Here is a 12,705-nt window from a genome sequence, read left to right as displayed (position 1 = left end):
TTGTCCTACTAACCCCAAAACCCAATTTATAAGAATTCTTACATTGAAGAGGCTGGAACTATGATGATGATGATGAGTATGATTGTCATTTCAAACACCTGAAATGATTTATAGTTCATTAAAATAGTTGCAGAGTCATTTTTGGACATTTTCTTTACCTTTGGAAAGAGCCACGCTAGCCATTTTGACCTGCTTCCACACTTTATGCTGAGCTAAGAGTAAACTGGCTGCTGGCTGTAGCTTCATATTTACCATACGGACATGAGTTATATCAATTATTATCTAACTCTGGGCTAGAAAGCAAATGAGCGTATTTCCCAAAATGTCAACCTATTCCTCTATGTCTTCGATTCCCTTCACACAGGAGCAGCTTGCAGTTCAGCATTTTTTGCAAAGGAAATACTTTCACTTTCCCAATATCCTACTTCTCTACCTGAACTCCCAAAACTGTCATCTCCCAACAGTTCCAGTCAAAATCCTCTTCCTAAGGGATGCCGTGCAGCAGCACCACTGGTGTTTCCCCTTTGCTGTGGATGGAAATCCTGAACCAATCATCACCTGGCAATACAACGGCAACAAACTCAAAGAGAGCATCTACACATACACCCAGCTCATCCCTGACTCAGGTGACGGGTCAGTGAAACACGGATGTCTCTTCCTCAACAAGCCCACACACATCAACAACGGCTTCTACACTCTGATCGTGCAAAACAAACTGGGAAGGGATGAGGCCACAGCCACTGGGATATTTATGGACAACCCCTTCGACCCGCTCGATCCTGAGGGGATAATTCCAGGTGAGTTCCTGAAACTGTTTGGAGCTGCAGAATGTTTTTTCCGAGCAGCATTCCATAAGGAGCAGAGGAGGCCATTAGGGTGGCTGAAAGAGGAATCTATCTGAATATCTTATGATTTTAACACTGCTTGGTCCAGTGTTGAAACCATGTCTTGATTTATCTGCAACATCTTTCAACACGGCCCTCAAAATACTGAGTCGTTACAAAGCAATGAATGAGGAACAAATCAGAAACGACAAATTGATGAATCACTGATAAGTACTGTAGTTCCTGAACAAGTCTGCATCGAGGACTATATAGTAGATAATAAGTTATCAAAACGTATAATTATGTAATAATTAGCTCTCAGAGATCTGTGAATGAACACACTGACCGCTTTCTTCATTAGTCGTTCGATTAAATCAGCCGGTGAGTGGCATAAAACTAACAATCATTACCTACTAATTACTTAAACACTAGTTTGTAATCTGTGCCTACTCAAGTGAAAAACATAAATATTCACATCTAAATGTCATATTGTGCCTTAAAAATCAATTAAATAAGTGTATGGACTACTGTTTTAGTCTAATAGGTTTTTTACATACATTTCTAGATTGTGACTATGGAGTTGTATCGAATGGCATTAATACCAAACAAACTGGTTTCAACAAGTTATTTATTTTATATTTACAAAACATTCAACTTCTAGCAAAATATTATTTTACTAATAAAAGCAGATCAGAGAGGTCCCAAAAGCTAATTAACCTCCAGTTCTGGTTCCATACATTGCATTTACCATCACCAATCCAGAAACAAAGTTATTTTCATTGATTTGTCATGATGTTAATGTACGCTGTGTGTTTCACAGTTCCAAGCTGATGCATGTTGAAATGCTTTAAATTAGTGCAACTATATCATTAATTGCACACAACACAACATAACCTTGTGTTGACCTCGGGTCACATTGACCCGTTTTAAATTTTTGTTTTATATCAGAAAATATGGGACATAGAAATAAGCGCTGAAAATGTGTAGAAGAAAAATTAAAAAATTTAAAACGTTGGAAAAAGCAAAAACAAATTGTGGAAAAAAAGGCATCAAAAATGTCAGAAAAAAATGTGTTTTTTCAAGGTTGAAGGGAAGACAACACAAGGGTTTTAACCTAGCTCAACAAATGTACATTGTTGGGATAAAGCCTGAAATCCGGAGCATGACGGACAGAGAGATGCCCCTCCCCTTCCACTATATATTTTGCAAGGGCACTGTCACTGCATCCAGGGATTGGTTTAAAGAAATACAAACAAGGGTTAGGGTTAGGGTTAGATATGCAGTGTAGCCAGACCATACTCTAGCACTGACACAGCACTGTGGAGATAGTTCAGGCAATGTGAGACTACCTAACCTGAACCCAACCTCACCTACTGCAGCCACACATGTTGCACATTTCACACTGTAATAAGTAACAGTAATCTACTTGTAACAATTTATACATTATTTACACCACACTTCATTAGTGCAAGTCAAATAAATATATATCGCTATAGGCTGTACAAGGCACATGATTGAATTTAATATATGTACATAGAGGTCTGTTCTGTAGAAGTTAAGAGGAGCACACTAGATACCAGACATTGCAGTAATAAAGTAAGCTTCTTAGGAATAATTGACATTATGTATACACAGATGGTTAGCTGCATTGTGCACAAGATCAACATTCTTGGGTGTTCCAACATAGTCTTCACTTGAATATCACAGGTTGCAGTTTTGGTTCTCTGATATGTGTATCCATTAATGTATTTGTGTTCTTGTTTCCCCTCATGCTAGTCCTTGATGTTGAGCCAAGTAAGATTGATTTTTACTCTTCTAAAAATCATCTTTGCATGTTGCATGTCTCCTCAACATTGCATAGAGTTGATGTGAAGTCTGTCTTGACTCATGTTTCTGTAACTAAACTCATTCCTGCCCCTCAGTTCCTACAGACAAATCAGACATGGACGTCACAGAGAACGCTGAGAGTCGAGTGTTTGTGGTATGTCTGTGCGTAGCATCATTCCCAATGCAAATATGTAATGACTATCAACGATGTTAGTGAGTGTGACTGCAAATCTCTCTTTGTTTGAACAGGTGTCTGTGGCTGTGGGTCTTGCGTTGTTTGCCTGCACTTTCCTTCTCATCATGATTTTGGTTATTAACAAGTGTGGCCAGCATTCCAAGTTTGGTATTCACCGTAAGTTGAAACACATTATTTCATTTACTGCATGCATAAAATGGCCGCTAGTTGATTGAAGGAATAGTTTGACATGATGGCTTATTCCCTTTCTTGCTGAATGTAAGATTAATAACACTCTCATGTCTGTACGCTAAATATGAAGCAAGAGCCAGAAACTGCTAGCGTGGCTCTGTCCAAAGGGTAAGACAATCAACCTACCAGCACCTAAAGGTTGTCTCAGAACTTGAATGCGTTAAAAAAGTTGTGGTTTTAGGAGGTTCCTAGCTCACCATAAAATCACAACTTGTTGTTTTTATGCTATGCTATGCTATGCTAAGCAGCAGCTGCTGGCTCTAGTTTCATATCTAGTGTATAGACATGAGAGTAGTATCAATCTTTTATTGTCACTCTTGGCAAAAGAGCAAATATTTTCCAAAAATGTTGAACTATGCCTTTAATAGAACTTCCAGAGTGTGTAAAGCAACAACATATGGACGTTAACACATTGGCTCATTATCTAAGTGTACCGTAGTCTAAACATAATACTTGACACACTCTGATGATCACAGATTAAAAATCAATCTTGTATACGATTATTTTACCATAGCGGTAACTACAGATCTAGAGACAGGAGTCTATTAGCTTAGCTTGCACAAAGACTGGAAGCAGGGGGGAACCTCTAGCCTGGCTCTGTCTAAAGTTAAAACATCTGTCAACCGGCACCTCCAACATGAGGTTAACACGTTGCATCTTGTTGGATTAATCTGTTCAAAAACAGAAATGTAAAAGTGACAAGTTGTTTTACATGCAGCTACTTGCTGCTGTAACTATTTTTGTGCTAAGCTAATCTACGCCGAGTTCCAGCTCTAATCGTTAACACACAGACATGAGAGTGGTATCATATAATGCATATGATCAGCAAGATAAACTGCATTAGGAACCATGTCCACCTGTGGCATCAAGACTTCTTTCAAACAACAAAAGACATTATTGCAGAGAATGACTGATGTGATGTGGCTTTCCGTATCACTCATATAATTCAACTTCCAATTCTCTTATATATTGCCCTACTTCACTAGCCTGATAAAAGGAATCAAACCCAGTAGATGACATTGTCTGAGCCCAGAACCCCAATCTGAAGCCTGGAATGAGCCATAATCAAACGTTCTGCTAAATTATTGTTTGAAATCGCAGATGGTTCTGTCAGGCTCTCAGAAGGTAATGCGCAGGAGAGACTGAATAATATAGGATTTCCACTGAGCTGTAACTTTGCACACAGGCAGCCGCTGTGTCGGCCTGGCTAAAGTGCTTTAATTACTGCATGAGAATGGCGGCAGAAACCTCCCTTGGCCACCGCCACGTGGTGAGGGCCATTAAAGAAGATGGATAGATGGAGGAACAGCTACACGTGATATAGCTCCACTCGGACCCCCCCCCCAACACACACACACACACACACACACATCTCTACTCTTCTCGCTCTCAGTGCCTAAGTGGACCTGATTGCCTAAGTGGACCTTGCTCCCTCTTTCTTTCCCTCCATCGCTTCTGTGCTCTCTTTGTTGTTCCATTTGTTGGACTCTAGGGGTTCTGTGGTTTGCCTTGCTGAGTGGGGTTTTACAATTTGGGCCCCACTTGTTTGGCTTTTAATACGCACTGTAGTCAGAGGTGGCTAGCCATTCAAGCTTCCGTCCCCTTTTTTCATTTCAATGTGTCCTGATTGCTTCATGGTTGATGTGATGGTGGTTATTAGAGCTTGTCATCATCTGTCACCATGGCACCAACAAACAGCCAAGTTGGTAGTGGAGAACGTCGATTCCTCGAAGGGAAGAAATGAGTTCTGAATTTTCTTTTGATTGTCGCTGCAATCACAAGTGGTTGGAGGCTGATTAGGTGTTACATATCTCTCAGTGTTACTTGTTTGCATCCCTCCCCGTTTCATTAGGTTCATCAGTTTTGGGCACTGAGGATGACCTGGCTGTGTCACTTCGTTTCATGAACTTTGGAACGAGCCCACCTTCCTCAGATGAAGACTCTGGTTTATCCAGTTTTGTAGAGAATCCACAATACTTCTGCGGCATCATCAAAGAGAAAGACATGTGTGAGTGTTATTGCTTGTTTCCACTTTAGTGATTTTTGACGGTGTGTTACTGATTCCACACTTATGCTCATCCCCCCTGAATGTAATACAATTTCAGTGTCTTGATTGTTGGTGTTATTATTTACACCAAACACTTTTTCATCTAGGAGGTTTTGTCTTTTTTCTTCCATTAATGTTTGTAATACTTGTATGTGTCTGCCATTACAATAGGCACAACATGGATTTCATAAGGGACTACAAAGTAAATTAAAGTGGTGAAATCTTGAGGCCAATATAGTTAACTTTTGGTTCAAACAAGACATAATTTCACCCAGATTTTCAAACCGTTTCTGTATTTTATGATCAGGTGTCCAGCATATTAAACGGCAGGACATTGTGTTGAAGTGGGAGCTGGGTGAAGGAGCGTTTGGCAAAGTCTACCTGGCAGAGTGCGCCAACCTCAGCCCCGACAGCAACAAGATGTTGGTCGCCATCAAGGTGAGAGAATGTACACTTTCACTATCTCAACAACACTTTCTATTAATGTTTTATTCCCTCTAAACAAAAACAGTACATGAATTCTTTAAATTAAAAAAATGCTATATTTTAGTAGCGACCACTTTTTTTTTGCAATCAAATGTTTTTATTCAGTATAGTCACACAGGGTGGCAGAGCACCATCACATAGTTCTCTTTCAAATTACAAACAATATGCTGAGACATAAGAGAGCGTAGTAGCGACCACTTTTGTCTGTATGAATTGCAACACTCAGTACTTTACTTAGAACAAGTAAGATTTTGGAGGGTTCAGCTTGGGACCATTGTTGCACGTCATTCCCCACCTCTCTTTTCCTGTCAGCTCTCTGCTGTTCACCATCTAAAAAAGGCAAAAATGCCCAAGAAATAAATACTCAAAAAAGTGGCTTGATACGACACCAACAAGCCTAAAGGTAGGTGTGTGTGTGTGTGTGTGTGTGTGTGTGTGTGTGTGTGTATGTATGTATGTATGTATGTATGTATGTATGTATGTATGTATATATATATATATATATATATATATATATATATATATATATATACATACACATACACACACTGCACTTCAATCCTCCGTGTACTGAAATAACATCCGCCGGTTTCAAAGTGAGATGTCTGTCAGGTGGTTTAATACACAGCAGGTTAATGCAAACCACAGTGAATAAAAAAACAAGACAATGAATCTGGCTCCGCTCAGATTTATCATCCCATTAATCAGACGTGTGCCTTTATTGCAATACAGCATCACTCATAAGCAGGGCCGTAGCAAGGAATTCTGGGCACAATGCTTCTCAGTACTACAAACAAATCTTCTGTAACAGCATGTTTACTTTAATTTTTCTATCACACAATTGCCTTTTATTACACTTGACACTGTTGGTTGCTTTTAGCGCAGTTGATTTAAAGATAGTTACTTTCACTTTAAGCCCAATAATCAGCATCTTCATGTAAATTCACGCCCCTTGTTTGGCCACAGACTCTAAAGGACGCCAACGAGTCGACACGGCAGGACTTCCAGAGGGAGGCCGAGCTGCTGACGGTGCTCCAACACCAGCACATTGTGCGGTTCTACGGCGTCTGTACAGACGGAGAGCCGCTGGCCATGGTGTTCGAATACATGAGGCACGGAGACCTTAACCGATTTCTTAGGTATGTACCGTAGCAAACCTGCGCATGATGGCAAGTTCAATTCCCACAACTGTCCTTCCCTGCTGAACTAAATATTCATATGATCAGGAAGCGGGTTAGAAACTAAAGTACATGCTCAAGGTGAGTCCGCACCAAAATGGGAAATGAAGCCATCGTTCAAGTTTATTATTTACACTAGAGCTGACAATACGACAAACAAATGAATCTATAACTTTATTATTTGCCAAATATTCTGTTTCTAGCTTTGCAAATGAGAATTTGATATTTTTTCCTGAGTCTTATAAATATGTTTGGTCAAACATAACAAGCAATTTCTTTGCTTGGGCTTCTGGATTTTGTGATGTCTGTGAAAAAGGTCTATTGTCTGAATCTGCCCGTTTGGCCTTTCAGTGATCTCCATTAAACCACTTCACATCTTCCTCTCTCCATTAAGCCACTTCATATCTTCCTACCTTCCTTCAACAACAACTTTTTGTGTGTTTGAGCAAAGCATTTAACCACCAAATTCTGCATCTGTCCTACATACTGTAATTGGCAGCAGTGCAGCTACAGCAGCAGTCAAACCTGATGTGTGCTTAAGGTTAAACCCACTGAGCTGACCTCTGTGGATTCTGTGTGTTTTAATAGAAATGCATGAAAGACGGCTGTGGAAGTGTTTACTGTATAGACTAACATTTTGATTTTGCTGCTTTTCCTCTGTCTCTGCACTTTCAAGTCCTATTTGCCAAAAGCTTAGATTATCTGGGGACATGGAGATATCCTGTAAGTTTGACATGTCCTTGATTATTTGCCCACTGTCTTTTGCTAAAGCGACTCAAACACATCTTAATATCAGCCATCATAATACACCCCCCCCCTTACATTACCTGTCACAGAAAACGAAGGTTGTATGGAAGACCAGTTTGCTTTGTTAAATCAGAAAATCTTGTTGCATCCCATGAAGGTCTCATTTGATGCTAATTGGATTTACAACATGTCAAGGCACAGGGCAAATGCATATTTACAAGATGTCCTCGCATAATAACAGCAAATAAAGTGAATTTCAAATGTTGCAGGATGTTATTTGAATACTGATGGACACAGTTAACAATCAGCACTTAAGTAACGTTTGTTTTGTAACGTGGTGATGAATAATTTTAAAATGTGTTATTTGAATCACTTTGTTATCACAATTGTAATCTAAAAACTAAGCAAAAAAACAAGTTGCCTTGAACTGTACACTGAACAGACGCAACGTCTCAAGAAGAGGTTTATAACACTTGTTTTGTAACATGGTGATGGAAGAGTTTTAAAAAGGTGTTATTTGAATCACTTTGTTATCACAATTGTAATCTAAAAAGTTAGGAAACGTCAGGAGGGAGCTAAAGGAGTCACTGAGGACTGAGACATCTTGACCTATTAGAGCTCAGGCACCTGGGAAACCATCTGACAAAACTATTACAGCAGGTGCAGTTGATGCTGTCTGCCAGGTGTCCTCCACAGGAGACAGATTGGGAATGAAAATACACAACCCACACATGCGTGCACACAGACTTTGCCTAATATATATGTTCACCAATGGATGGAAAATCGCATTTCCAGCAGACAGAATGGGCGAAACGTCTGAGGGCCCCCACAATGCAGCTGCTTTCCCACCCTGCCACCTGCCTTTTAAACTAATAGTGATTGTATAGACAACTTCCTTTGTAAGGAGGGGACAAAGTGGAGAGGAGAGATATTAGGATGGATGGAGACATCATCTGTGATTTGCTCATTTAGGCCGGAGTTTGACGTGAGAGTGGGCGTTTATGATCCACAAGAACAACCGAGAGTCAATGTGCTCTGCATCTCCGAATTGCATTATTCCAAATCAATTGTAGGCGTATTACAAGCCTTATGTTTCTGTGTCTATCAACCGTCATGTTAAATGGCTTTATTATGGTGTGGTCACGCCGACCACGTCTGTAATGCTCTCAAGAGCTCGTACATGTCAGAAATGTTCAATCTGCAGATTGCATGCTGAGGTCATTGTCCTTCAGGTCACCCAAGGTTGATGCCATAGTTACCAAAATACTGGGAGCCCAAACCCAGCATTTAAGTAATCCGAGCAGCCAATAGAAACAGAGAAGAATAGCAAAGGCCAGAATTTTCTGTTCTTTACAAATGGAAATACAGTGGTCAGGAGTTCAGCTCCGGTGCAGAAAGGAAAACCAATAAAGGAAAATATTCTGTCATCTACAAGTGGTGATAAGCTTAAATGGATAAAATAAAAAACCTTTGGCCTCAAAAGTAGTTTTGAAAGAGCAATGAAACTTCAGAAATTGCATATTATATACAAGCCAAATCCTCATTCAAAAAAGGGCTCACTTAAAAAGTGGCCTTTTTTACAGTTTAAAGTAGATTTTACATGCAAATATAAGACTACTGCTTACTTAAGATATACTGTATATTCTTTGCATTGGCATCTGTGCCATTAACCAAGTTAACTAAAATAAAAAAAGAAGTTGGCAATGTTTTTGTGTACACTGAAAAATAAAATTAGCAAAATCCAGATTGGTTACCTTGAAACAATTTAATAATCTAATGCAAATGTTGCTCGACCAGACCATCCTCGCAGTGGCAGTTGGCAGAAATAAAAACTGTCAGGGTGTAACTGCTACACTCTGGGTCCACTGGTGGAAATTAAAGTACTGTACTAAAGTATGATTTTGAGGTACTTTATACTATACTTCTACACCGCTACATGTCAAAAGGTAAATATTACTAGTAGTTTACACTCACAATATTCTAGGGGGTCACGATTTAGATTCTTAAAATCGTTAAAATGAGCTTTCAATTTCAATCATCGAAATCAAAAGTCGGAGCAGCGATTCGCCCAGCATTTTATTACATCACTCACAGCGGCCATTTTGTACTTTTACTTTTAATACTTGAAGTACATTTTGCTGATTCTCTACTTTTACCCAAGTAGGATTTTAAATGCAGGACTCTTATTATAGTATTTTGACATTGTTGTATTAGTACTTTTACTAAAGTAAAGCTCTAAATACTTCTTCCACCATTGCCTGGATCTAATGCCCCCCCTTCTCATCTCACATATTACCCTGTTAACTGTCTAACAAAGCAGAAATGCCATTAAAAAGCAGCCTTGATCCAAAAACACTCACATGATCCTCGTGTGTCACCTGTAGAGCTCACGGCCCTGATGCTCGTATCCTGGAGGAGTCGAAGATGCCCCCGCTGGGTCAGCTCACTCTGCCTCAGATGCTCCACATCGCCGCCCAGATCGCCTCAGGTATGGTCTACCTGGCGTCGCTGCACTTCGTCCACCGTGACCTGGCAACCCGCAACTGTCTGGTGGGGGAGGGCCTGGTGGTCAAAATTGGAGACTTTGGCATGTCCCGAGACATCTACAGTACAGATTATTATCGGGTAAGTGGCTGGAAAAGATACAAACAAGACAAGTTTTGTTTTCTGGAGATGAAAACTTGACTAAGATGTTCTCAAAATTATCGGTTCATCCCATTCCAATTATTTTTCTACTCAGCCCTAATGTTGTCTGGCCTTGAGAATAGTTTTGCTTTTGACGATTTATTTTAAAATGTTTGTCACTTTTTTCAAAGATTTGTTTATTCATGGTCAATAAACTTAATTTAAATTAAATCATACCTACTTTTTCGGTTAAAAAAGCAGAAATTATGAATTATTTTGACTAATAGTTAATATCAGAGGATGGTGAGTGGATCACAGTTATGTTAAAGCTTAGTCAGGATTCTGTTTTGAAACCATTTAAACATTTTTTTCAAATACTATAAAATTTAATAAAAACACCCAAAATTCATTAAAGTGATCATTAATTGTACCTGCATGTAACATTTTATGGAACCTGTTAATTTAGTAGAAAGAAACCCATATTTCTGATACTTTAAAAACAGGTCAAATTTCACCCGAGGAAAACACAAGGGTTAAGCTATTTTGGATGTTAAACACGTGTTGTCCAGATTGTCTACCTCACATTGATTTCAAGCTGCTAGTTATAGATTGTTTAAAGCTGAACAGGAATCTATTTGAGATTTGCTTAAAAAAAGTCTGTTACTAAAAGATGATATTCCATCAACAAACATGTTCACCTTGAGACTTCCATTATGCAACAATGATGAAACATTACATACATTGCCTCGTCTCCTCTCCCTCCTCAGGTGGGCGGACGTACGATGCTGCCGATCCGCTGGATGCCCCCGGAGAGCATCATGTACAGGAAGTTCACCACGGAGAGCGACATCTGGAGCTTCGGTGTTGTCCTCTGGGAGATCTTCACCTACGGCAAACAGCCCTGGTACCAGCTGTCCAACAGTGAGGTGGGTTGGGTCGGAAAGTTTATCACCAATTAGTTTATTATTGCCAGGAAACATTTTAATTTACCTTTTATTTAACACCCACAACAAGGAAACACCCACACAAACATGTCTCATTTAAAGGGTCAATTACAAAAAGACATTTTCTCACTTACCGGTATCTAGCTACCCAGATAGTGAAGGCAAGTAGTCAGGTTGATCCAAAAACAGACAAAAAAAAAAATTCAGAAACCCCAGAAAGATATAACACTGGAGGAAACTATGAAGATACACTGAGAACCAGACCCAAGCACAGACAATCCGAGCCAGACACAAGAGAACACCAAGACTAATATAGGCTACACAAGGAAAGGAGGGAGGTAACGAGGGACAGGTGACATGAGGGCTGACGAGGAACAGGTGAAACACATCAGGGCAGAGCAGACACTCAAAAAGACGGGAAAACACACAAGGCAGGTTGTCGGTAAACGATCTGTTCTGCCTGCACGATCCGTCATGCGGATATGCGCAAGATGTTAATCCTGTTTTACCTAGGATACGACACTGCACGATCTGTTCCACGCTAGCCTCCACCGGGAAGCTAACGTTAGTTTAGCTAACAGCTAATTCGGCTAACCGCTAGCTGACAACTTGATTCAGTCTAAAATAACATTAACTCAAACTAAACACTGGGAAAAGCAGGCTACAGCTAAATTAAGACTTTACAGTAATAACAATAAAGACAAGTATTGATTGATTGTATTTTAAATGAGCACAAGTAAAGTAGAACTGACGTAACAGCTGTTATATATTTTAACGGTTATTTTCAGGTTTTATTTTGAGGGTCTTTTAAAGTTATTACATTCTGTCTCAGCTAGCGGTTAGCCAAATTAGCTGTTAGCTAAACTAACGTTAGCTTGCCTGTGGAGGCTAACGGCAGACCGCTACAATCAGCTAGCGGTTAGCCGAATTAGCTGTTAGCTAAACTAACGTTAGCTTGCCTGTGGATGCTAACGGCAGACCGCTACAACTACGACTGGAAGCGTGGAACAGATCGTGTAGTGTCGTAAATCCTCGTACAACAGCGCATGCGCGAACATCTTGCACATGCGCAGAACGGATCATGCAGGCAGCACGGATAGTGTACCGACACAGGACGTAAAAGAAGACATGACACATGAGAAGAACCTACAAAATAAAACAGAAAGTAAAACAAAACCCAGGAACATGACCCCAAGACAGCTGAAGTCCTGATGTCACTTGCAGGCTAGCCATTCAGCATTTCTTTCATCAGTCTTTCTGAAAAAATGAAGCGTGTCTTTGTTTTTCTTGTGTGTGGGTAATTTGGGAGAACTGTCCTTTTAAAGTGGGCAGATGAAGCTACAGGCAATTATCTCGTGTAATAGTTTCTTCCTGGCATTTCTAAAATATTGTCAGTTAGCTGATTTATGTTTGTGAGAGAGGTGATATTCACTGTTGAATTTGTACTGTGTTTTTAATGTTACCGTGCAACTGCTGTTGACATTCTACAGTGGGAGACAAGCTAGCAAAGTTAGCAAAAACTAGCTGACTGATGCCTTTAAATCGTCTAGTAGCCTACGGAACTCTCCATAAAACCACATGTTTTTGTTTCTACACTTAA

General features: G+C 39.9%; 1 protein-coding gene across 2 annotated transcripts in view; it reads left to right on the top strand.

The window, feature by feature from the left end:
- ntrk1 (neurotrophic tyrosine kinase, receptor, type 1) overlaps positions 1–12,705 on the top strand; it is a 32,934-nt gene that overhangs the window by 15,899 nt on the left and 4,330 nt on the right. The window contains exons 8-16 of one of the 2 annotated variants that reach the window (XM_031279410.2): positions 465–797; positions 2,601–2,618; positions 2,747–2,805; positions 2,901–3,003; positions 4,931–5,086; positions 5,433–5,563; positions 6,578–6,750; positions 9,921–10,161; positions 10,929–11,087. In XM_031279410.2, the coding sequence (XP_031135270.1) occupies positions 465–797; positions 2,601–2,618; positions 2,747–2,805; positions 2,901–3,003; positions 4,931–5,086; positions 5,433–5,563; positions 6,578–6,750; positions 9,921–10,161; positions 10,929–11,087 (1,373 nt within the window). The remainder of the gene's footprint in view (positions 1–464; positions 798–2,600; positions 2,619–2,746; positions 2,806–2,900; positions 3,004–4,930; positions 5,087–5,432; positions 5,564–6,577; positions 6,751–9,920; positions 10,162–10,928; positions 11,088–12,705) is intronic. The other variant, XM_036006148.1, reaches the window with a different exon arrangement.

This window comes from Sander lucioperca, chromosome 10 (assembly GCF_008315115.2).
Source record: "Sander lucioperca isolate FBNREF2018 chromosome 10, SLUC_FBN_1.2, whole genome shotgun sequence".
NCBI lineage: Eukaryota > Metazoa > Chordata > Actinopteri > Perciformes > Percidae > Sander > Sander lucioperca.
The sequence above is the reverse complement of the archived record's forward strand: the minus strand, read 5'-3'. Positions and strand labels throughout refer to the sequence as shown.